At 44.6% G+C, this 27,412-nt stretch overlaps 1 protein-coding gene across 2 annotated transcripts; it reads right to left on the minus strand.

Moving 5' to 3' along the window:
• Nucleotides 1-1,892: 1,892 nt before the first annotated feature.
• Nucleotides 1,893-26,926, minus strand: phldb3 (pleckstrin homology-like domain, family B, member 3). Of its 2 annotated transcripts, none has more exons than XM_062538575.1 (15): nucleotides 26,625-26,926; nucleotides 18,607-18,755; nucleotides 18,329-18,439; nucleotides 16,763-16,900; nucleotides 16,116-16,244; nucleotides 14,023-14,196; nucleotides 12,088-12,198; nucleotides 10,007-10,108; nucleotides 9,749-9,833; nucleotides 8,438-8,618; nucleotides 7,065-7,152; nucleotides 6,637-6,786; nucleotides 5,325-5,532; nucleotides 3,462-3,547; nucleotides 1,893-3,178 (listed from the first exon to the last, which is right to left on the minus strand). In XM_062538575.1, exons 2-15 carry the CDS (start codon nucleotides 18,745-18,747, stop codon nucleotides 3,044-3,046), a joined length of 1,839 nt encoding a protein of 612 aa, XP_062394559.1. In that variant the 5' UTR covers nucleotides 18,748-18,755; nucleotides 26,625-26,926; the 3' UTR covers nucleotides 1,893-3,043. The 2 variants fall into 2 exon arrangements, with proteins under 2 accessions (XP_062394559.1, XP_062394558.1); XM_062538574.1 differs by having other exon boundaries at nucleotides 26,616-26,926.
• Nucleotides 26,927-27,412: the final 486 nt, after the last annotated feature.

Raw genomic sequence — 27,412 nt, forward strand, 5'->3', positions numbered from 1 at the left:
ATGTTTTCAAACGGTAGTATGCGCGAGAGAGCAATATCTCCAATACAAAATCAGACGAAATGTTACTTTTGTCGAGAAACACGATTTTTGTCAATATTAACCCTGGTAATAGTACAGTTCACCACTTATGAGTATTTTCAATTAATCAACAGCTGAAAAAAACTATTTTAGGGTGCAGTGACCCTTTAATTGATGAGATCACCTGTGCTAAGAGCACAGAACTAATGATCGGACTTTTACTCTCTCCAGAGTTTTCCACCTCTGGAGATTGGTATGGGGTCGGCATTCTGGAGTGTTAATATTATTAGGAATGCTTCATCTCAAATTGTGTGAAAAGTGGAGTGATCAAAATGATTAGCCCCCATGTGATTTTCTTTTTTCTTTTGCTTTTAAACACACACGACCAGCCTGTCAGCTTTCAAGCCACACCATTGCAGTCAGTTAGTGCCCAGACAACACCTGAACATCCAATCAGCATTGATTGTTTACCTAAAGACTCCAAGGAACAGGCATACAGGCACCTGAACACCGGAGAGGGGACTGCCTTTACAGGCATGCTGAAGATGAAAGAAATCAGTCTGGACCTCAGAAAGAAAATCAATGAGGCCTACTATGGGGGAAAACTATACTGTAATTTCTAGATGCTTCACAGTTTCTTGAACAGCCGCGCAAGGCATCATTACAAAGTACAGAGAGTTCCAAATTTGTGCATAACAAACCTAAGTGTGGATGAAAATGCTAAATATCTCAATCTCTAGAGAGATACATCATCAGGGATGTTCGCAAGCATCCCCGTACATCCGTCAAAATGATAGTTGCTGACCTTGAGACCTCTGGGGTTGAAGTCTTGAGGAAGACAGCAGCGGGGGCTTTTTATTGTGGAGGCCTCCAAAGTCATCGGCCGAGAAAAAAAAACGTTACTCCAAAAGGGGCACTTCAAAGTCAGACTGAACTTTGCCCATGCACATTTAAAAGCAAAAAATGAGTTCAGGAAAACTGTCCTTTGGTCTAATGAGATTAAACTGGAGCTGTTTGGGTACTAGTAGGGGGGATTATCAACAAAAAAGGATGTCTTAGGATCACCCAAGGAACATATCTACCAAATTTCATGCTTTTATCCGCTGTGTAACGATTTTTCACATAATCTCCCCTACTAACATGGATGTTGCCTATGTATAAAAATACAGTTCCCACAGTGAAGCATGACGGTGGGAGCATCATGTTATGGGGCTGTTCTGCTGTCTCAGGCACAGAGAGTCTTGTTTGGGTGCATTGGATCATGAAAAAGAAAGATGATGGCTAATAATTTTGAACATGTCAATTTTTCCTTTTCTTGTCACAAATCAGAGAATGAGTAAAAAATATCATCAAACTTTGTGGGCATGCTGTCTTTGCTCTTTTGTAATCATATAAGCTATGCACATTTTTGGAAATGGTAATTTTCATGTATAAACAAAGGATTATGTCTGATTTCACAAGGGGGGGCTAATAATTTACAAAAAAAAAAAATACAGTATCTACAATACATTATTCATTCACAATGAAAACTGGTGTCCTAGTTGAGGTTGTAAAGGTTGGAGTTTTCCTCATTTTTTGAGCAATTTCCTATTTGTTTGCTGGTTCCTGATTCAGCTGATGTCAGTGCCAGCATCTTGAAACCCACTGAAGAGGCACATGGATGAGGCACATGGATTAATTAGAGATCGTACTGATGTCATGCGTATCATTTGATTATTGTATTCTTACATTAGCCTTTCCCCCTGTCTACAGTGATCATGGGTGTTATTCATGGAACTGTGTGGGGACATGTCTACCACTTCTCTGATTAAAACTGTCCCCACCACTATTTTGGTAGTGATTGTGAGATTTTAAATCACAAAGAGATTGCATCATTACATTGTTTTCACAAGTTTTTATTACACTTAAAAACACCAACAATAACTATGCCTATCAACAACATAATCATCGGCAACAACAACATAATAATAATAATAATAATAATAATAATAATAATAATACAAAATAAAATAATAAAACGTATAACTGTACAGACACTGTAGAGACCGAACAGACCTTGATCTTGTCAGTGGAGATGCACTGGGAGGTATTCCAAGTACATGTATGTGGCTTAGTGACAAACCTGTGTAAGTTAAGTTAAGTGGTAAACCTCCTAATAGAAGAGCTGTATGGACTCATTCTCCATACAATGTACAAAACAATGTCATAGGGCTCTGCTGTAGGAGGTTTACCATTTTCTCTGAGTGAACTTATCCAGGTTCGTCACTAAACCACGTATTTGGAATCCCCCCTGTAGTGTTTCGTAGTTTAAAGGGAAAAAAATCAAGTTTGGCAGCACCACTAGAGGGAGCTGAATCCCCACATTCATTATGATGATCGCGGGGCTCGTTTGACAGGCTGACCACACCACAGACAGTTCATGTCATCAGCAAAGTAGCTGGAAGCTTCCTGTGTGAGTTTTCGTTCCATCCAGCACTCTGTAACATGTCTCCTCATAACATTCTTCCTCGTCGATGATGAGGTCATTCTCCCTCAATGCAGCCCTTGCATTATGTTGCCACAGACAGAAATGCCAGCCTGAGGCCTCTCAGCGGGCACCAGACTCCTCTACGCTCCCTCACCCTGTGCCTAAATTGGAGCCTCAGTCCCGAAGGTCTCTGCATTTTTGTGACGTCTTTATGCCAAGACCCTGTGGAATGCCAATGGGACTTTCCAGAGAAGTGAAGGGTGTGGGGGTGGGCATGGCGGCAGGCAGCACTCTGTCCTCTCAGACTTAAAATGGAGGGAGAAGAAGCTGTGTCGGGCCCCATGGAGACCTGCATGTGTAGACATGTTAAATGCAGAAACACAGACTGACGCTGGTAGGTCTTGAGACGGCCTCTGACTTCGCTCTGTCCTTCAGAGAGGCCGCTGGTCCCTGATAGCTGCTTGGTAGGCCGACAAGGTCCAAACCGTGGGTGGCTTTAGCGGAGGTTCAGAGGGTTGGACGGTTCCCCCTTTACTTGTCCGTGGTTGGGAGTTCCTGTCAGTATCTGCAGTGCTCGTCTGTCGCTGTGACTATGACGTCCATCCAGATCCGCATGGCCTCGGGACTGGGAGCGACCAGGTAGAAGAGTCGCTCATAGGTTTTCACACAAAACGTCAGACTTGGTCGCGGAGACTGTGAGGCGGAGTAGGAAGGAGGGTGGAAGGCATAACGAGAGAGAGAGAGAGAGTAAGAGAATATTTAGCTATCATTTACAGATGAGCAATGTTAAACAAGTATACTATATATTTTTCTCAAATTAAATACCGTACAACTGGTCTATGGCTTTTGTATTTGTATATTGTATACATATGGAGCTGATATAGTCAAATCCACTAAGGTAGAATACAATGCACACTTGTGTGTTTCCATTTACACTACTAGGAAATCAATGATTTACAATAATTAAGGAACTTACTGAGGTGGCTGTGCGTAGGTGGTCATAATACACTTCCTCTATGGCCTGGAAATAGATAACACCCTTCAGCTTCTTCTCATCTTGGTCTAAGAGAGATTAGGTGGATAGATGGACACACAGAAAGAAAGAGAGAGGGAGAAGAGAGGCCATAATGAATATAATAGACCAGGGCTATTCAATTAGTTTGTAATAGGGGCCAGTTCATGAAAAGTATCACAACTGAGGGGCCGGAGAAATACCGCTTGAAATATGAGTAATTACGTACAAATGCAGATACAATAAACTACAACAGCACCAATATGGGTGTTCAAATGTTGCATTTTGTAAATGCATATCAGAGCCCGTCCCTTATTAGACATTCTCTGATAATATCGTTTTTTGGTGGTTAGTTGTGTTTTGGGAATATTTCTGCCACCACAGGCCCAGACTACCACAGTGGTAGGCCAACATTGGGAAGGTGACACTGGATCTATATTGCTAATATGTTGCATTTTGTAAAAGCATAAATATTTTGTGGTTATTTTGTTGTATTTGTGTTTTGGGAATATTTCTGCCACAGGCCCAGACTACCACAGTGGTAGGCATTGGGAAGGTGACACTGGACCTGCATTGCTATGGCTAATATGAAATCTGTGATAACATTAACAGCAATGGAATCTGAGCTTTGCGCAGTAACTGCTTGGTCCATACAATTTCCAATGGGCACAAACAGGTTTCAAACAGTGTTTAAATGAATTAAATGTGCGTAATCGGTCGCATATGTAACTCTTCTCAACATACATTTAACGTTTCCACCATTTAAATTGGATGAACGTGTTCACAAATCAATGTTACTTACAGTGGACTTGACATCAAGGCGATGGATGTGTATTAGTTTCACACTGAAACTATTTGCGTGGTGCAACCCGTTAAAATGTTAGTAGCTTATAATACTCCAACGTAGTGGCAATTTACGTTGAAACTAGCTAAGATGGAGCTTATGTTCAACTCGGTCAAAACGTTACGTGCAATTGGCTGAGGTGCAGTGGCTGCAGGACTTCAGAGCGAGTGAGAGCATGCAACAGAACTGATGCCACCAAAGTTAAACTTTTAAACCGACTCCTATTTCCTCCAATAGCTACATTACGAGTGGCAAATGTTTTCGCGAGGATCTGCTTGGACTTGAGAGGCACACTACCGGTGAGATTTCATGCACCAAAAATGCTTCATGCTTTGAGGAAAACAGCTTGGATTCGGCGCACGTCAACATGTTGGTGACGCTGCGTAAAAACGAAGCAATAACGCACCTCTTTGTATAATATCCAGTAACAAAGTAGCCTACAACGGCAACGCACCACACAGAACATTATTTATAGGCGCTACTCGCAGTGTAGCCTATCACTGCACCTCCATTATCGTGTTTTCCACCAGCTATTTACGTCTCTACCGATCATAAGGATTTGCTCATATACAACATCAGCCAACACTTCAAGGGCCACTACAAAGTATCTCGGGGCCCGGATCCGGCCCGCGGGCCGCTAATTGAAGAGCCCTGTAATAGACAATAGAAATGCAGATGTGTTTACATAAAAACTCTTGACAACCCTTCCACTCATCCGCCAACACACACACACACACACACACACACACACACACACACACACACACAGAGCTCTCACAAGTGTAGTAGGCTAATGATCTTTCACCCATCCACCAACACCGTACACACAATACAATTACACACACACCACCCAGCCACCCAGCCACCCACCCACACACACACCCACACACACACATACATGTACACACACACACACCCACCCACCCACACACACACACACACACACACACACACACACACACACACACACACACAGCTCTCACCAGTGTAGTAGGCTAATCTTCGATGGTCCAGGTCAAAGAGGAACCACCTCCTCCTCCAGGTTTTCACCCGCCCACCACGCTTGGTCAAGAAGCCTCCGCAACGCCGTGGCAACAGCCGGACACCCAAACAGTTGGCTATGCCGTGGCCCAAAGACTCAACATGGGCATGGAGGTCAAAGTTCGGCGAAAAGGATAGAGGAACTCCTTGCTAGGAAGAAGAGAGACAAAACCTTCTTTGTTGAACTATCTGAGCAGACTTCAGTCACAGTCAATCTGAACTGAAGCCAATACCTTTTTAAGAAACGATTGCTATCATTTTAGTGTATTATCCGTTGCATTATCTCTCAGTCTTATCTCACAAAACTGGTTTATCTGCTCACATCAACAACAGTTAATCGTTGAATCAGATAAGGATAAGCTAACTGCTTGGATAAAATTGCCTGCACTTGCACTTCTTCAAAACCGCAAAAAGACAGTTGACAGTGGGGGAAAATGTTTTTATTTTCCTTTCATTCAAAGGGAGGGCTGTGTGCTGACTTCCTGACTGCTCTGATGTCGGTCTTCTGTGTATGTAAATATTTGCTGATCAGATGTGCACCAGGATGGCACCCTGAGTGCTTCCACCCACTCAGAGGCTCCATCTGCTAGCTAAGCTAATGCTAAGGCTAAAGCTAATGGTGAACGCCCTTAGCATGCTCCACCCACCCAGAGAGGCTCCATCTGCTAGCTAAGCTAAGGCTAAGGCTAAAGCTAATGGTGAATGCCCTGATTGTGCTCCAATCCACTCAGAGAGGTTCCATCTGCTAGCTAAGCTAACGCTAAGACTAAAGCTCTGAGTGCACATGAGGAGAGTTTATTTATTATTATCCTTCTCATATACATCACGCGGATGTTTAACAAGCTGAGTAAAAACTGGACACAATAAGACTGATGACCCAAACAGACTGACAGCACATGTGCGGCCTCTCAGGACAGAACAGCCAAGCTTCACAAACACATTTAACACGCAAAATCAATTAGGAGTCGACCAAAGGATAGCAGGACTGATGGCAGGAGGAAGAACAGAGAGGAGAAGAGAAAGAAGGATAGAGGGAGGGGATAGAGAAAGGGAAAAGAGAAAAAAGAAGAGCACGTGAGAGAAAAAAATAAGAATAGAATGAGTGAAAAGAGAAACAGAGAGTAATGAAAGAAAAGACAGAATAACTGAAAGAGAAAGGAGAGAGAGAAGATAGAAACAAACGAATAAGCCAGACAGGACGAGAGAGAGGGAGAGGAGCAAAGGGAAGCAAGAGAGAAGGAGTAGGTAGCCTACCTCTGGGGAGTTTGGGAGTGCGGCGCTGAGTGGGAGCTCCTCTGTGTCTGCCTCTGCCATGACCTCGCACTTGGGCTGATCTCCCTCCGTGCTCAGGGACTCCACATCCTTCCGAGGCCTCTCCTCTACAGTCTGCCTTCGCCATTCCTCCTACTCACACACACACACACACACACACACACAGACATCCACACATACGCACACACACAAAACAGTCCTACATTATGATCACTTAAATAACCTGTAAATAAAGTGTGTTTGCTCTATCGTAATGGTCTTTTGTCTGAGGTACGGTCAGGTAAGCTCATTGTACTAGTGACAGGTCATATTGCAATATGAGACCATAATCTCACGTCAGATCTCTTTAGATGAACAGCCATGAGTGAATGAAAAAGAAAACAAATAAAGAAAGAAAGAATGAGACTCACCCTTTCCCTTAGTAAACGCTCCCTCTCGGCTTTTGCCTCGCGTAGTTTCCTTTCAATCTCAACAAGGTCAAGCAGACCTAAACTGGGACTGCAAAACAAGGAACAGCTTCATTATGCACTTATGTAATCACAGACACAATATATATACACACACACACTATACAAACAGGAACACACACACAAACATTTAACATATAATAGCACAGATTGTATCCATCCATCCACCCATCCAAAAGTACACATTAATTTTTTGATTATTTGACATTTTAATTGATAAATCTCCCCCAAACCAGGCATTAAATAACAGAACAGTTAGTCGTCCATGTGCAATACCAATGCTACGGAGAGCTATGTGGACAACACACAAACACACTAATGCACAAACACACTGTGACTCTGAGAATGCAGCTAACAGAGACTTCTCTCACTCCGATCTCTTTGCCTACACATACATTCCTCCAGTGCTGATGATATTCTACACTAGTGAGATTGGTACCCAAGATAAAAAAAGGCTATTTTCATTTGGCTAAATAATGGATTGGATTCACAACTCCTGTAACTGTGGTTTCAAAAAACTAGAAACACAAATAGATGATTGCAGTCGGGTCCCGCCAGCTGTACTAAAACCTGCTCTACTTCTCTCTTTGACTTTGATGGGACCTTGTCATAAAGCCAAGCAGGAAATGCATCGAAGCTTTAAATTACGTTTTCATTAAGATAGAGTGCACAATCACTTTCCACACCCCTGCACAATGTGCTGAAACTCACCACACAGGCATTTCAAGCTACGTGCCCAACAGATGGTAAAATTAACCACAAACTCTCACCTTTCACTAACCACAGCTGACCAAACACAGTATAAATGACCTGATAAAAAAAAAAAAAAAAAATCAGCCCGTTTCTACACACTACGACTACAATATGTGACAACTGTTGTAGAGCTATGAGGACCTCAGTCAGGTAGATAGTGGCTGTATCTTTGCTACAGCATAAACTGACGGGCAGGGAGTTCATTTGAAAAGATGAACCTGTTTATGGAGACCTTTGGGAACGTCATCATATCACTCAAATGAGAGCCAAAGAGTCGGCACATATCCTTCTTTTCCGAACGCAGTCTGGGTCCAGCACCTGTGACCTCATATTTTGGACGCAAGAGTCCTTCACCATTCTTTAGCGATGACACCAATGCGCTTCTCACTGGGTGCAATCCCAAGCCCATAAACGTGTGCTCAGCACTGCCGTGCAGTGCAGTGCCGTGCCGAGCCGTGCTGTGCAGCACGCACTGAAGTCATTCGGCAGGTAAATGATATCTGCAGGTGTTGTATAATGGCGTGTGCAGACCCTGGGTCTGGCGGCCCTGGTTCGGAGCTCACCTGGGGGCCCGCGAGCTGCTGGCGCTGTTGCAGGGCGTTAGGAAGCCGTTGGTGTGGCTGTGGGCGTGCCGGTGGCCGTTGGTGGCGTGACCGTTGCTGTGGCGATGGGAGGTGGAGGAGAGCGGCCGCGGTGGGGTCAGCATCTCCGGGGTGAGGCCGTCGCCATGCATCCTCCCGATAACTGCAAAATGAGAAAGTGAGTGTGTATGAGTGTGTGTGTGGCGTGCTGCACCAAAAGTTGGTGAACTCCCAAGAATTGTCTGAGGAGATAGTTCTCAGTGAAATATCATGAATGCTATGGACTAGGGATACAGTTTAAGTCAAACAATTTGGAAAGGCTTACACAAAACCATTCAAATCTGAAAGTTCAAACATTGGGCATTTGCCTCTAACATCCACCTCTGTTGGACACATTTGAATCCACCTCTACACCAAGCTTGCCATGATCAAGCAATGGCCTCTACCAGAGATCTCCTCTGCCTTATGCAGTGCACAAACCATGACATATTCCCACAACCACTGACCATGTCTAAATATTTATGCACAGTCACATGCCAATCCTTTTTTCTCTCTTTTCATTCCATTTCTACCCGTTTTCTTCCCTCAGATGCCTTCTCCCTCCTCCTCCACTCTACCTCCCCACTTTCCCACAGAACGCTTTCAACACCGACTCACTCGTAGGGGCAGGTGACTGGATATAACCACGAGTATGAAAGGGACAACATGCTAGAACAGCACTCCTGATCCCTCTGCTCTTCTCTGGAACTGCTGCCATGGCTCCATCAGTCGCCCTACTGGCTCATCCGGTATGTCCTGCTTTCACTTAACAGCCCTTCATTTCACAACACACCTTCAAAACGCACTCACCTGCCCTCACCTACCAGACCGTGAACAACACACTAAAACGGAGTTGTCTAATGCTGATGAACGGATAGTGAAGAGTAATGATAGCATCCATTTATCAAGCATGTTGTTGATTAATTCTGAGATAATTCCACTTCTCCCTGGCCTCCTGTTGTCTATTGGGTCCTTTGAGTGGGAGACAATAGAGGCTCCGTGATGCTGCTGCTCTCTGTAAACTCTGGCAGTTTGCTTAAGGAGTGTGAGACAACTATGACTTGCACAGCAGCTGACGCCACATCCACAGTTTGCCTCCACCACATTCACATACAGTAAAATATGATATTCAACGGGCTATGGTCATGTCCAACATGTTCCCTGGCTCCACAAATGACACATCTCAGCACAAACTAGAGACTACTCGCAGCTTTGATACAGATATAGAGTTTAAGATGGAGGTTTCTCACTCACCCTGAGCTGAGAGGGGTCTGTCCGAGTTTTTGCCCCGGTGAGGTGGACGCCTGCGGGGCAGACTGGCTGTCTCCTTGCTGGTCTCCTGGTCAACACCGTCAACAACAGAGAGTTATTGGTAAACGCATAACATCAATCACAGGCCCCTTGACATAAACAGCACCTGAGTTGTCTCATCACTGCAACCTGCATGAAGCAGTGTGGATTATAATGAGCCAACGCAGGCATTGTATGGCTGAATGCCACCTGACAGCTTACCTGTGCCGTTTTGTGAATGGTCAGTGGGGACATCGACATCATGCAGGGGGTGGAGCTGGTGATGTTGGCCCAATCAGAGAGCGCCTTCTTCTCTTTCAAAATCTGAGGAGAAAAGGTCAGGTGAGAAAAAGGAGAAACTGGAAAATTAATTCCATTTCATCGAGTTTAGTTTTAACATAGTTCAAATTAAACAAAAGTAAGCATAAGAAAGTAGTCTGTATATCAAGCTTTTGAAAGGGTAGTATTTGTATGAGGGACACTTCATACAGTCATAATGGGATCGGTTTGGTTTTTATTTATGAACGTGTGGTGCCATACATGTCCCAGATGATACTGTAAATGGCTAGCTAAACATGGACAGATATGTTGACCATTGCCTGAGTGTACTGTGGGGAGAGGAGAGGGGTCATAAAACAACGTCCCGATGAAACGCTGCGGAGAATATCTAAACACTCCTCACACACACTCCCAGACAAAAGCCCGAGTCACAGGACAACGAGAGATACTGCGAGGCCCATATGGAGAAGTCATTTCAGCCAGCTGGGTTCTCCGCTAATGAGTTAAACATTTATCCCTCACTCACAATCTCTTTCTCTCGCCCATCTCCCTCTCCCTCTCTCTCCTTCTCCCCCTCTCTCTCCCTCTTTCTTTCTTTTTCGCTCTCAGTCTTCTCCTGTCCCTCCCCCCCTCTCCCTGACTCACAAACACATGAGCGATACAGACATACTCGGTCTGATGCTTAACCCCTGTCTGTCTGGTCCATTCTTAGCTTATTCACACACACACACACACACACACACACACACACACACACACACACACACACACACACACACACAGAGAGAGAGAAAGAGAGAAAGAGAGAGAAAGAATGCCTCTCATACAAATAAAGACTGACACAAACACACTTCTGCATGTACAGGATACAAACACAAGCTCACAAATGCACCAATGTCTCTCTCTCTTCCTCACTGTAAAACCTCATAAACATGAACAAAACATTCACAAACATAACACACAAACACACAAACATACACAACCGCACTGCCACTGACACAAGGCACATGAACCAAACACATGCATGCACACACATACACACACACACAGATTCTTACTCACAGACACTCTTAAGTCCAAACATGACATGTGACTCTCTTCTGGAGTGCAAACTTTGCCCGTTTAGCTCACGATGAACAGACAGTGCTGAAGCCGGCTCACACACTGGTCACACACACACACACACACACTCACATGCCTAAACACCCCATCTTCCCCTCCTCCTGCCACTCCCTCCTTCCTTTCCACTTCTTTCTCTCTCTCCCTCTAGCTCACACTCTTTCACACTCACTCTATCTCTCTGTCCCTTGCAGCTCGGTGACAGAATTTAATCAAGAGAGCAGGCACACACTGCCCAGCACATAATGCGGTCTTTACAAATCAACACTGCACTTATAAGTGCGCGCGCGTGTGTGTGTGTGTGTGTGTGTATTTTGGAGATATGCCATTCTTACCGCCTGTGTTCCACTTTCAGAGTTCTCCCAAGCTTATCTTCCATCGGACGCTCTCTTGCTCTCTTTGCCTCTCGTTCTTCCTGACTGTCTTTCTCTGTTCCTCTCTCTCTCTCTCTCTCTCTCTCTCCGCTGCATGCGCCGTGTCTCAGGGCAACCCTCCTCCCTGAGCTCCACACTGCCTCTGTTCCACCCCTTTCCTTCAGCTATGCCCACTTGAACTCTGTGGTTGACTTTCTTCTCCTTCTCCTCTCTCCCCTCCCTCTCTCTCTCTCTCTCTCTCTCTCTCTCTCTCTCTCTCTCTCTCTTTCTGCCTCTTTTTCTCCTCTCCCATCTTTCTTTCTCTACCTCCTTTTCTACTCACTCCATCTCCCTCTCTCCTTGCAACATGGAAGGCCTGCGCAAATTCTGATATTTAACAGCTGGATATTTCAAGTCATATCTAAAAGATTGATCTATTTTTTAATTAAATACTCTGCAGTCAAGTCCAGAAGTTAGACATTCAAATGCTGCATTTCTTGCACCATACTTTGCAAATCTGTGTTCATGGAGTTTTATGCCAGCGTCTCTTACCTTGTGGGATGCATACAGAAGCTCTCTTCTCTCCTGCCGTAGTGCATTCATTTGTTTGTCCTTCTCTCTCTCCATCTCTTTCAGCTGCTTCTCCAGTTGTTGGACCCGTTCCTGTAGAAAGGAAAATGGAGTAAGTTTGAAAAAAAAGAGAGAAAAAAAGAAAAGACTCACAATGAATAACAAGCTGTGAATAATTTTACTGCAAAATCGTAAATAACTTTGTTGTACAATTCTCACCCTGCAAATGATCATTTACTGTAAAGAGACACCAAATGGCCAATGTGTGAATTGCACACACAGAAAGAAATTCTTGTGGCTGTGACAGCAATAAAAGTTTTAAAGTGTGTTTTACACTGACATGAATACAGATGTGCCAATCTGCTGGGAAGGGATGTGGAATATCTCAAACTTAACCAAAAACAGTCCATTAAGTAATTTCAACGTTATAATTCATTCATATCACATAGGGAAGTAACCAGTCACAATGATTTTCAACATAACCTAGAACTGAACAACATCAGTGTTGTGTTTTTATTGGAGAGAATGCTGATGATTTCTGAGAATAAGAATGAGAATGAAAGACGGTGAGAAGAGTCGTGTCATAGGAGAACAACACACACACACACACACACACACACACACACACAAATATCAAAGAGAAATGGACAGAGGGGGAGGGCAGAGAGAGAGGGAGAGGAAGCGAGATAGATGGACAGAACAGACACAGAGGTGAAGAGTAATGGGCGATGACGGGAGCAAGGCCACGGTACAGCTGAGCTAACTCACGCTCACGCCCAGCCTGTCATCCTCTCTCATTCCACTCACGCCACTCTCTAGCTCTCCATCGCTCTCTTTCACTCTAGCACTCTCTATCTCTCTCTATCACTCTCTATCTGTCTGTCATGCCTTCCACATTGCCAATCTTTCTGTATAGGGGAGCTAATTCACTCTCAAACCCAGCTTCTCTCTCACTCTTCTCATTCCACTCTATCCCTCTATCCTTCCTCTATTCCTCTATCCCTTAGAGTTATTTTCTATGTGAGAGCCTCTCCTAGCCAAACATGTTGATCTGAATCAGGGGTCAGGCTGTATGAACCAGTTATGCACTACCCATGTGAGACTTAATAACATACATCGTACCACTAACCACATCAGAAACACAGGATGTTTTTTTTAAACTTAGTTTTGCATCCCCCGCCCCCACCCCACCACACGCAAACATATACAAACATATATGAATGCACACACACAACATCCGCGCCCACACCCACACCCACACTCACACACAAAAACAAACAGAGTCAGTCCATCTGTCTGTGCTGTCCGTTTCTGCTGTAATTGAGACCCTTGCTTCCGAGAGCAAGACATGTCTGAGTCAGTGTTTGTTCTATGTGTGTGTGTTGATATTAGCAATGTTGGAAACACAACAATGGCTTTCCAACTCCCCATAAAAATGCCCAAACTCCCCCGCCCCCCCACAGTCTCACACCAACATATTTCTAAATATGTCTAAATCTCACAGGCACACAAGTCTGGACTTTCCAGTATTGTGGTTTTCAACAGGTTGCAACAGGGGTCACTGCTGTGCCAACGGATAATTGGGTCTTTAGAAATAAACCAGTTTAACAAGCTCAACTCCGCTCTGTGTCTAACTGGCAACTGATTTCTGACCATGTCCTCCTCTCTCTCTCACTCACACACACACACACACACACACACACACACACTCTCTCTCTCTCTCTTTCTCTCTCTTACACTCAAACACACACACACACACACACACACACACACACATATACTGTATATATAATCTCTCTCTCTCTTACACACAAACACACAAACATATATATACACACAAACACACACACAAACACTCTCGCTCTCTCTCTCTCTCTCTCTCTCTCTCTCTCTCTGAGTCACTCCATCTCAACCCACCTGTGCAGCGTTGACAGCGTGCTGCTGCCTGGACACATCCCTCTCCACCTCTCCTTCGCTCTCGCTCTCTTGCTCTCTCTCCGTTAGCTCACAGTCGATCCCACTCTCCTGCTCCAGGACATGGAACTCCCAGTCCTCAAAGGCCCGCGCGGCCACCTCCACGGCCTCCTTCTCCTGGGGTGAAAGAGACGGAGAGAGGGGGCAGAAAGAGAAGTTTAACGCTCCTTTAGGCCTACTAAACCAATAATTATGTATTCATGTATTTAACTGCATCATTGTGAGACAATGAGAGAGAAAGAGAGAGAGAGAGAGGGGGCGGAGAAGGATGATTGGAAAGAAAGGTGGAGAGCAAGAAAAAGGATGGGAAAGGAAAGGAGAGAAAGGGAGAAGCCGGGATAGAGGGAGAATTTGAAGGGAGGAAGATAAGGAAGAAGGGAGGTTGGGATGGACAGATAACGCAGAAAGCCAGAGAGAGAGAAAAAAATAATGAGGGGACAGAGATGGGGGTGGGATGGGGGGGGGGGGGGGGTTACAACTCAACAGATGTCTGAAAGGCTGAAAGGTTTCTTTTTCACATCCACAACTAAACTAGCCCATCAAACACAAACATGGTACTTAAACTCACGCCTGAGAAAGACAGGCCACTGCTCTCTCTGTCTCTCTCTCTCTCTGTGTGGGTGTGCCTGACATCTATGTGTATGTGTCTGTCTGTGGGGACATGTGCTGTATGTGAATGATGAACTGGCTCAGGAGAACAATGGTTTTGTAACTGAACCCCTACACATCAGGTTGAGACATACAGTATACCTTACACAATGCTCACACACACACACACACACACACACACACACACACATAAACACACGCACACACAAACACACACACACACACACACACACACACACACACACACACACACACACACACACACACACACACACACACACACAGACACACACACACACAGATAAACCACACACACAACACACACACAACACACACACCGATAATAAAGCCTGTGTTTTGAGAACATGGAAAACAAATAGCCCAGCGGTGTGGTTGCCATGTCCTCTCCCAGGGTGAAGCCGTCTCAGCCTCCGGCCATTACTCAGAGCACAGGCACGCTCAGCAGTGGCATTGCACACACGGAAGCCCTGCCAGGGGACTAATTCTCCACTGAGCCCCACTAACTCTTACTGTATTTATATTTATATTGTCAGAGAATAAAGGGGAGAGAGAGAGAGAGAGAGAGAGAGAGAGAGAGAGCGAGTGAGAGAAACCAACATCTGTTTTAAGGCTGAGGAGCAGACCACTGGCCAACACAGATTTCAGACGTGTGAATTGGTCTTAAAAGCACATGTGCTATCATTCCAAAATGACAGCATATTACAAAACATTTACCACATCTCTATCAAACCATCAAACATGTGCTGCCTTAGCAATGACACTGGTGACAATGGACAACCGTAATGCTTCCTCTTGAAGCACCATAGATTAGAACCATGCCTTAAACGCATATCCATAATGAAATGTTCCTTCCTATAACTATCTCATATGTAGTGGAGGCACACGTCCATGCTCCACATGCACTCTAGAGGCCAGTGCTAGACTGCATCTTGCGTGCTCTGAATGGGCGCTCTGCTACAGCAGTCAAGGGAGGCAGGGACAAGGTCTCTCGTTGTTCCGCAAATCAGCTGTGCATGCCTCCCTGAGCCTGGACCCAAACAGGCCGCACTGACTCCCTGGGAATCATGCCTAATGCCTCCTGATTCACCATCATGCTTTCTTGCATTACTGCCAAGACAGACACCCTTTTGGAGCTGTCAATATGTTGTGTAAGAGATGCAACTGAAAATGACGTTTCACTGACAGACTGAGGCCGCAACTTATTGGAGGATGGTTTAAAATGCTGCCTGCGACATGAGTCACGTGGATGGAGAATGAAGAAAAAATGGACACACAGACAAACACACACACACACACACACACACACACACACACACGTGATCGTACATGCAGACACACACACACACACAGACATACTGTACATACATTTACTGTATATACAGTAACTGCACCAATGTTTGTGTTACCTGTTGCAGCTGGAGTAACAGCTGTTCTCTCTGGCTTTCAGGCTGTGAGGGAATCAGCTTCTCCTGGTCCTTGCACCTCCTCCTCAGCTCCTCCACGCGCTCCCGCTCCTCCTCCAGACGCACACGCTCCTGAACGCACACACACACACACACACACAGACAGAGAAAATGGCTGTGTAAATGTGCTGGCATGATGTTGAAAACTGAAAACTGTAGAAGGGAAAGTTGGTTAAACAAACTAGATCAGAGATGCACAAGTTATGCTTAGCAGTAAAGAGATTGAAACTGTCAGAGAACATGATGGTAAACAACTGTGTAATAATTACACACCGTGCTGCTATCATGCTGTCCTCAATCCATTCTATCTCTATCTATCTCTCTCTCTCCACAACACCTCCACAAATAGGATAAGATAGGGAGTACTATTGAGCCCTCACAAGACAGATCTTGTCACAGGCTCAGCATTAACATACAAACCTACCAAGTCAATACATACATAACACATTTTCAATACATGCAGCCGCTCATAAAGAACTTCCAATCTCTTAACACTGTTTAGGCCTGGGCTTGAAAACTCTTTGGATGAGTGCAAATGGCTGACTTTAGACCAAGCCCTGGAGATGTGTGAGGGAGGAGGCCAGCCCCACCTTCTGTCTGGAGGTCTGTCTCTGCGTGCTCCTCTGCCTGCTGTGCTCCTGCAGGGGCTGTAGCTGCTGCGTGTGCCTGCGCAGATGCTCCCGCTCCTCCTGCAGCTCCCCCTGCAGCAGCGCAATCTCCAGCTGCAGCTGCACACAGCACACAGGGAACACAACACAGGCATGAGTACAGGACACAGACATGGACATGGACACAGGGAACAGACATAAGTACGGAACACAGACCACAGACATGGACACGGGGAACAGATATAAGTACAGGACACAGACCACAGACATGGACACAGACCACAGACATGGACACGGGGAACAGACATTAGTACAGGACACAGACCACAGACATGGACACAGACCACAGACATGGACATGGACATGGGGAACAGATATAAGTACAGGACACAGACCACAGACATGGACACAGGGAACAGACATAAGTACGGAACACAGACCACAGACATGGACACGGGGAACAGATATAAGTACAGGACACAGACCACAGACATGGACACAGACCACAGACATGGACACGGGGAACAGACATTAGTACAGGGCACAGACCACAGACATGGACACAGACCACAGACATGGACATGGACATGGGGAACAGATATAAGTACAGGACACAGACCACAGACATGGACACAGGGAACAGACATAAGTACGGAACACAGACCACAGACATGGACACGGGGAACAGATATAAGTACAGGACACAGACCACAGACATGGACACAGACCACAGACATGGACACGGGGAACAGACATTAGTACAGGGCACAGACCACAGACATGGACACAGACCACAGACATGGACATGGACATGGGGAACAGATATAAGTACAGGACACAGACCACAGACATGGACACAGGGAACAGACATAAGTACGGAACACAGACCACAGACATGGACACGGGGAACAGATATAAGTACAGGACACAGACCACAGACATGGACACAGACCACAGACATGGACACAGGGAACAGATATAAGTACAGGACATGGACATGGACACTGGGAAACAGACATGAGCACAGGTCACAGACCACCACTGCAAATAAGAAGCTGTTCTTTAATGACTAGCCTGGGTATATAAGTTAACTAAACAAAATAATCCTCATAGGATGTTCTCTGTTTGCTCTTTAGCTAAGGTAGGCACTTTCTATTCGTCATAGTCCCTTCCTTATGAAAAACAATCAAGAGAAACACACACTTCTCATGTTCAGTTTTAGCTGTGCATTTACTGTACTTATGGCGTGTCAGTAGCCCTGCTTTGAGTATATGTCATTAAGAAGTCAGATGACTTTGCCATCAATCAGGACCTGGAGCTCACTGAGACTTATTCTGGTTGCAGCCCAAAGGGTGCAACGTATATGTTAATGAAATACATTATGAGTCTCATGACCTCGTCATAATGAACAGTCTCTGGCCCCTGGTCTTAGACACAGGACTCAGATTCTCAAAGAGAAAACACTTATGAGGTTGTCTCCATGAGAGTCCTGATAAGCGGATAAGAACACAGATGAGAGACTTTGATTAGACTTTGATTCCCACTCACCTCTATCTTAAGCTCCTCCCTCTGCTGGTCTATCTCTCTGATTCGCTGCTGCAACATAGAGGGAGAGGTCACGACCTTCATGGAACCCGAGTCAGATCGTCTTGTGCGGGACTGAGAGGATGAGAGAAAGAGAAAAGTTGTGAGTTTGGACAGCAGACATCCACTCAGGTTGTTTCTCTTCATCTATCTGACCTCCTTTCTTTTCAGTAAACACTCTTTGATGAAATGAAATGATGCAGTCTCCTCCTCCTCCTCCACCTCCTCCTCTTGCTCCTCACCCTTTCACTCTCTGTGCTGCTGCCCTCCGTGTCCGACTCCGCCCCTGAGGAGGCTGGGCTCCTACCTACAGCCAATCGGGCGATCCATGGAGGCTTCCTGCCGGGCTCCCATTGGCTCCTGGGCGAGTCCATACTCTGCATAGGAATCTCTAATAAGGAGAGAGGGAGGTGTGTGTTAAGGGCTGTGTGTGTGTGGGGTGGGGTGGTGGGGGGGGGGGGGGGGGTGAAAGTTTAGTGGGGGCCCCTGAGTGTTGAGTGAATATTGTAGTAATCTAATCCAAGCTGATGGCTGAGAGCAAACATGAGATCAGGTGACCAGGTCATCCACTGAGGAGATCCTATAGCTGATTGGCGCTACCTTAAACATGTTAAAAAGGAAAGTACACAACATCTCCCTATGAAACTATTTCCCTGAAAGTGATATGCTTCAGAGAAAGAAATCGTCAGTACATAGAGGGAAGTAGGTTTGAAAGAGAAAGTGGAGGGGTTGCATTTCAAAGTGTACTTGCGCAGGGATTTTATGGACCATGTCAGATGTTTTTCTCCTGACACACAATATTCACTTAGAGGTGATTGTGGATAAATGCGTGATGTGGTTAAAAATGGTTTAAAAAAAGGTCACCAGTGGCACTGGCATTCATACAAAGACTTCAAGCAGACACCGAAAGGACACAAAAAGGTGCATTCACAGGCATTTGTGTTTGATGTATGGCTCCTCTGCATTGAGCCGTGTGTGTTTGAGAGCTTCCGAGAGCCCTCATCCAGATCTCCTCCCTCGTGCTCTCTGTCTGTGGTGCACAAGCAACAACATAATGAGTGTGGGAATGTGCTCCTGGTCCACAGTGTGGAGAACCTTTCCCACCCTCTTACTCCCCGGCTTGCTTTCTAGTCTCTGTGCCTCTCTCTCTCTCTCTCTCTCTCTCTCTCTCTCTCTCTCTCTCTCTCTCTCTCTCTCTCTCTCTCTCTGTCCCTCTCTCACACATACACATACTTTCACTGCCACCCCCCCCCCACCTTTCAGCTCAGCCCTTATTAGGAGATTAGGCTTTCGAACGTGAGCCCGGCAGAGGATAAATATAAAACTGATTTGGGGCACTCCAAACACAGACTGGCACACTGACACAGAAACTCTGACAGGGAATGCGAGAATGGGAGCGTGTGCATGAGAGAGAAAGAGAGAGAGAGAGAGGGAGAGAGAGAGAGAGAGAGAGAGAGAGAGAGGGAGAGGGAGAGGGAGAGGGAGAGGGAGAGGTGGATACAGAAGAGTAAAAGAGTTAAGGATAGAACAGAAGAGGAAGTGGTTTCTAGAGTGTCAGAGGCCAGAGTCGTATATCCACATAGATGGACAGGCTCAGAGAGGCCTGTATGCACACACACAGTCTACACATAAACACGCATACTCACACACACATACACACACACACACACACACACACACACACACACACACACACACACACACACACACACACACATACACACACACACACACACACACACAGATAATGACGCCTGTGTTTTGAGAACATGAAAAACAAATAGCCCAACAGTGTGGTTGCTACACACAGGGCTGAGTGATAGTGCACGCACGCACACACGCACACAACTGCACTGTGATACTTGACAGCACACTGCATAAGTGGGAGTCCTCACTAACTCCCTCTGCAATACCAGATATACCACATGCAAAAACACTCCTCAAAACGCTCCGAGATTTATGATTGATGCATTGCACGGCATCGCTGTATTCAACAAGCCTGGCTGCTTCATATCATGTATTGTGGAATGAGTCTAAGTCATTATGATGCATTTAAAGGACACCGGTGTATTTATAGACGGTTTTCCCCCTACGTGTCCAACAGGCTCTGCTGCCTGAATAAGGCCTTTGTGGGTGAATCTGCCTTTTGTCGGGCATTAATCCAGAGACCAAAGAAAGTATCAGCGTCAGAACACATAGAGAGTCGTAATCTATTTTGTGCTTAGTCAGAGTCCCCCCCCAGCATAATCTGAGTTAATTAGCTCAGATGAGATCACGTGCGTGTGTTGACACAGCCGATTCGGAGGCGGCTAGGGTTGGTGAGGTCTGGGAGGCCAAAGGAGTGGGTGGTGAGCGCTATCTCCACACACCCTTAGTTAAAGTCCACTTGAGAGATAGCCTATCGACACCGCCAGAGCCATTTCTCTGAGTAAAGTCCACACTGGACTGTCAACAGAAAGCCTCGTTGGGCATAACAAGCAACAACTGAGCAAACAAGAGCGATGTCAGGTCAGAGAAGCTTTGGAGTACAACAGGACAGGGAGGGCCAGGACTGATGGGGACACACTAAACATAAGTGAAAGGCAGGGGGGTGGTGGGTGACAGCAAACATGTGTGTGTGTGTGTCTGTCTGTCTGTGTGAGAGAGAAAGTGAGAGGGAAAGAGAGAGAGAGAGAGAGAGAGAGAGAATAGGAGAGTGAGGGGTGAGGTTTTGATAAAAGGAAATGATAAAACATGTTGTTGCTTTAAAAAAAAAAATGCCAGGGTAATAGGGAGTAATTGGCGAGGTGTGGCCCCAGAGATTAGGAGAGTAGAAGTAAACACACACTCATGGGTTTACTGGGTTAAGGGTTACACAACCTCCTGCATGTACAATCAGTGGCTGACACCACGCCACACGTCACCCTCAATCCTCAACACCAGCACCTGAGGATACAGACAGCCCTAAAGACAAACCTGACAGAGAGTAAACAAACACGTCACTAATAACTCCCATCCCCAATATTTCCACTCAGGTCATCTGCCTGCACTATAGGCCATGTGCTAACACATAATAGGACACCCCATACACAACACATACACAGTAAACATAGACACACATACAACACATACAGTGTATACTCCTACTTTCCTTACTAAGCTTATCCCAGCACACACACACACACACACACACACACACACACACACACACACACACACAAAAACACACACAAACACACTAACACACACACACACACACACACACACACACACACACACACACACACACACACACACACACACACACACACACACACACACACACACACACACATACATACACACACACACATATTTTATCCATCTGTGTTCATTTCTCGGGTCAGTGATTAAAATGTCATCCAGTCCAGCTGTTGCTCAGAGATTCCACTCCCACACTGTCCTCCTCTCCACTCTGCACTGTGTAATTATGAGCCGACATAAACATTCCCGCTCCTGACCCAACACCACCTCGATCCAAAAGTAACTGCTCGCGGGCACCAGCACGCAACTTATCAATGACATATGGCTTATGAAAGACCTGGCTTTGAAAAAAAAGTGTTTGGTTTCGGCTGACACGAATATAGTGTAAGTAAATAAACATTCCACTGACTGTAATTGTAGCTTACCCATGTTTTATGGTTGACCCTTGAAGGGCAAATAAGGTAAGACAAATCTGCATCTTATAAAACATAATCTAAAACTGATTTATAGGAGAAAGATTCCAAAACACCCACTATCCTATGCCTATAGAATGTTTAAAGATTCTCTATGGTTTTGGGTAAGAACTTATTGAAGAACTGTTTTAAAGCATCTATAAAATGACACATTCATAATCTCTGTCTGAAATAGCAATGAATCAAATAGTTACGTAATGATCTCAGACTTGCTACTGACTTACGTATAAAGTCTCAATCTTTATTCTTCTAGTGTGTGTGTGTGTGTGTGTGTGTGTGTGTGTGCGTGTGTGTGTGTGCGTGTGTGCGTGTGTGTGTGTGTGTGTGCATGTGCGTGTGTGTGTGTGCGTGTGTGTGCATGTGCGCATGTGGTGTGGTGTTACAGTTTTTTACGATTGTTTACACACTAAAATATTTTTTTTCACACAATTAGCAAAATTTTACTCCAAGGAGCAAAACACCTCCACAGATTTGCACAACATTACACACAATGTCTGCTTCACCCTTTTTGCAAAACATTACACACAGTGATTTGTAAAACTCTACACACATTTCCACACCTTAGACACAGATAAGGATTGTGAGGTTACTTCCTTGTCATTACAAAGCCCCGGATTGCCAATGACTACACTAATGAACGAATTGGATCATCACATCCACCAGGTGTGTAAGCACACATGAGCAAAATTGAAAACGCATCACTCAGGTGCGCTATACAGTCTTGTTGCTTTTGCAGTAGTTGCTCTTCAGAGTCAAAGTGTATGTACTTTATGCAGTAGTTTTTGTTTGTCTACAGATTTTATTTGTTCAATTGATTTCATTGTTGGTTAATTACTGTAACTGATTATGGTTAGAAATACTGTAAGTATAGAAATATAGTATAGAAAGTATAGAAAGTAAAGAAATACTTGAAATATTCAGTCTACAGCAGTCTTCAGTGTTGTACAGTGCAAGTGCAAGTTTAAAGACCTATTTATATACACTTTCCCTATGTCGAACTAATCATGAAGAATGTTGTGGGTTTGTCACTATTTTTTGGACATCTAAATGATCCCTTACATAACAATGTCTGGGCAAAAATATAGCACATGCTATTTCCTCATTTTTCTTTTTACAAATGCGTTTTGCATTTATCACTGCAGTGTGAAACTGGCTGCAATAGTGTCTGATCATTGAGGACTGTGTTTGTTAAATGACAACTAATAGCATTTTTACAAATATGTGTAAATGTTTTGACTGAAGTGTGTATGTTTTGACTGAAGTGTGTTTGTTTTGACTGAAGTGTGTTTGTTTTGACTGAAGTGTTTCATTTTGCAAAGAATCTAGGAATTATGCAAAATGAGTGTGGCGTTTGGATACCTGTGCTTAAATTTTGTTAAAAAGAACTCGGTTTGAAAATTTGTGTGTAAGCAATTGGAAAAAACTGTAATATTCTAATTATGCCCAAAGTGCTGTTTTTATCCATTATGCACCAAAGCTACTGTATAGCCTGGCTAGCGCCTACCACTTCTCAAATGAGACGTGGTCTGGCAACCAGACCTTCATTTTCTCGTATTTGAAAAAAATTCCAGATCCGTTCAGTGGGCGCCAAGGATGTCTATCAAATGTGTCTGTGCATAGCTCACCATAATTTTGCTTTCCCCCTGTTCTGTGATTGGTCCCCTATCTCAGGCAAAAAATAGGGCGGTAGTTGCCTTAGCAGCGTGAATGAAATTGCGCGCAAGGCAGCATGGGAACACCCAGGCTACCAAAGTTATGGAACACCCTGCCTCTGTACGTCACAGGCACATTCTGTAAATATCTTTTTTAAAAGACACATATGAGAGCTTTTAGTTAACTCACTTATCTTGTAGTAGCCAATTTCTTCACATTATTTTACATTCTACTGCGGCTATTCACAGGTTCTTCCTATTTCACAGCTTTAGTTGTAACTTATTGTATGCACTATTGTATTTATCTCCTTACCATCTTGTGAATTCTCATTTTTACTTAACTCTAAATCTCTGATGTTTTATTTATTGTTTTGTTTGTGTATTTGTATTTTTACAATGTGTTCTCTATTGTGTTTGATGCTCCAAATTTAAAGCAGTTTGAGCTGCATTCTGTGAATAAAAAGTGCTTTGCAAATAAAGTGTACTATTATCATTATCATTTTTATTATAAATCTATTTCAATCGATCACAAAGGCATGAACATCTGGCAAGGAGATGGAGATCCTTATCCTTTACGCATCAGAAAATTATGAAACTCATTCCTCTGTGAAATGCCTAATCAGCATAGACAGCAAGGTCAAAAAACATTGCATATTTGGCGTGCTGATGACACAGGAAGAAGGCCATTAAGCCACATTCTTGGAGTACATTGTGAACAAGGCACAAGAGCCAAGAATTTTAACCATGTCTCAAATACATCTGTCAGCCCTCCAGATATCCCTAGTTTGAGACATACTGTCAGAGAGTCTCCAATTTAAACGTTCCACCACCAACATACCAAGTTGTGAACTCACTGTCTAAACACTATAACAACAGGTTTTGTCTACAAACAAAACAAAAAGCTCCTCTGTCACACATTACCACATGCCCCAATACTTGAAGGCCTTCCTGAAGTCTCTACAATGTATCATCACTGCATAATGTATGGCTAATGCTGGACCAAGCATGTCATGCTAACTGCCTGTTGTGCTAATGCTGTCAGAAAGACAGTAAGTGTTTCTGAAGAATACGTATTGAAGGGCAGTGTAAGCCTGTGGCGCATTCAGCAGGATGCTGTTTGTTATTTACAGCCTGTTTCCAATAACAAAATATGACCTCACTCTTCAGAGAGTGCGGACGTTAACCTTTTAGTTTGGTTCCCCTTTAACACAATTCCGAAAGCTCCTGACAATAATGATCCCATATTTTCCTTCACTCGGAATCCTTTTCATAGCCCTGAGCACATGCACTTTAACTATTTTACCCTACATTATTATACCTGGTGATAATGGTGCGTGTGAGACACCTTTTCACATGGTGTGACCTGATTTGGTCTCTGCTGACATGGCGTCACCATAACCTCTGAGGGTGGGAGGGGGGTTGGGGTTGCCAGATTCACTAGACGCCCGAGGGTCGGGGTAGGGGGGATGGCAAGGGGAGAGTGGACTAGTGGTCGTGCCTGTGCCTGGGTCACACTAGTGCTGATCTCGGAGCTCTCTCTCTACCAGTGATCTGGACTATGCGGCGAACAGCGAGGAACCTGTCAACATAAAACTGCGGTCTGAGAAGAGGGAACAGGTGACCTCTGCCATGGTCTGTGTGCTATTTGACCCACTGGAAAAGTGAGGTGTCTGAACGTACAGGCCAGGAAGCATCCTACATAACTGGGCAGGGACTTCTATCGAGACATAAGTGGTCACTCGTTCAAAACTGCAGTCCAAAGACACTGGCATGGACAGTGGAAGTTGGTGGCCTATTGTCAAGGGAGGGTAACTCCCATGCACTGTTAGGACAGAGTTAAATGTTATCGAGTATGCTGTGTGTGTGTGTGTGTGTGTGTGTGTGTGTGTGTGTGTGTGTGTGTGTGTGTGTGTGTGTGTGTGTGTGTGTGTGTGTGTGTGTGTGTGTGTGTGTGTATGTGTGTGTGTGTGTGTGTGTGTGTGTGTGTGTGTGTGTGTGTGCTGTTTGACAGACCGTTGTTCCCATAACTGCTGCTCTCTCCCTCGTATCTATCTCTGTTTATATTATACAAGCACATGGGAGCATTATCAACAAATATCACATGAGAGTCCTCTGAGGAACTGTACTAATGGAGGCTTCAGCCTCTGAGCTACAATGGTCCCCTGAGACTTTTCTCCTACCGTGGGTAGTGATGCATTTGTGGCATGGTCACAGTCCTTGGACATAGAGCTAGTTCAACAATAACAGCCTACAATGTTTAGGACATTAATTGGGAGAAGCGCAATAATATAAAGGACAAGAAAAACCTGCTGCTGAGTGAATGCAAAACCAACTCAATTCCATTAACGCCTCCATGGCCTTGCTAAAAACATAGGCACCATTCATTAACAATCACGCGCGGTGAAACGCACAGCTTACAAGCACAAACACACAAATACACATGCGCGCGGGGCTGAATGAGAGAATGTGTGTGTGTGTGTGTGTGTGTGTGTGTGTGTGTGTGTGTGTGTGTGTGTGTGTGTGTGTGTGTGTGTGTGTGTGTGTGTGTGTGTGTGTGTGAGTGAGAGAGAGAGAACGTTTGTAAAGGTGAGAGAGCACTGATACAATTAAATCAAGCGATTAATAGTTGATAGTTTTTTCCCCTTCTTCAATCAACAGAACAAACAATAAACTCACAATAGCGTCATGTATCACGAGCCGACATAAGTCAATAAGCGGTGGTAGCAATGTCAGACAGCTCAGCTGACCGTACCTACCATCGAAACTTTCATTGTTTTAAAATGCCCAGATCTGAACAAAAAAACCCAGCTACAACTTAAACACACAAGTCACACTTTAAACATTGTCTACTTAAAGCCCATGGCAATGCGTAAACTATTTTAAAATGTAACACATTACACGTACCTTTCATACCTGCTCAAAACTTCCTTTTCTATCAGCTCCAGTAATAACACATGAAGAAGTAGACTTGTTCCGTTATCCAAAAAGATATCCCTTTTACTGACAACACCAACCACGAGTAGCCTAATTCGAGACAAAATAGTAGGCTGCTTTCGCTTCGCGACTAGAATGAGAAAAGTTCGGGGACTTTTCTAACCAGTATCTCTTTCTCGTCGTATCTTCACACCCCTTTCTTTCTGCTTCGCGGTTCAATGAAGTATCTCTATCGCTCTGGCGAGAATATGACAGACCACGGCTGAATGTGTCGGTGTCAACAGGTGGAGAGGAATGCATGTGAACGAGAGCAGGGGGCGGGTGGAACAAGAAAGGGAGGAAAAAAAGGTTGGTGTGAAAACGATGTGGTGAGTGTGAACTCAATAAGGCGAGTTACATCTATTCATGCCATCAGTCTTGCGGTCTCCAGTCGCTGCCAGGCACAGTGTGACTTCCAATTAAGTGTTAACTGTTACTTGATAAACAAGGCAGGCTCTAAAATTGGAAAACTTTGTGGGGTCCTCGAGGACACTTCACAAACAGCCTACCAGAGAGTATTGTTGTCGGAGAGTAGGCTATACTCGGTTTTATTGAACATGTGTTTCAAATCTGACGTTGACTGAGTTGACAGTAGCCTAAACAATTATGTTTCTTTATAGGTCTTATTACATAGACTTAAACTTTATACATATACCAAGTAAATGGGCTACATTTGCCATGAGGAATAAAGCCACAACCTTTGTAACAGACACTGGAGGGGAACTTTT

This window comes from Sardina pilchardus, chromosome 6 (genome assembly GCF_963854185.1).
Source record: "Sardina pilchardus chromosome 6, fSarPil1.1, whole genome shotgun sequence".
Taxonomy (NCBI): Eukaryota; Metazoa; Chordata; class Actinopteri; order Clupeiformes; family Clupeidae; genus Sardina; species Sardina pilchardus.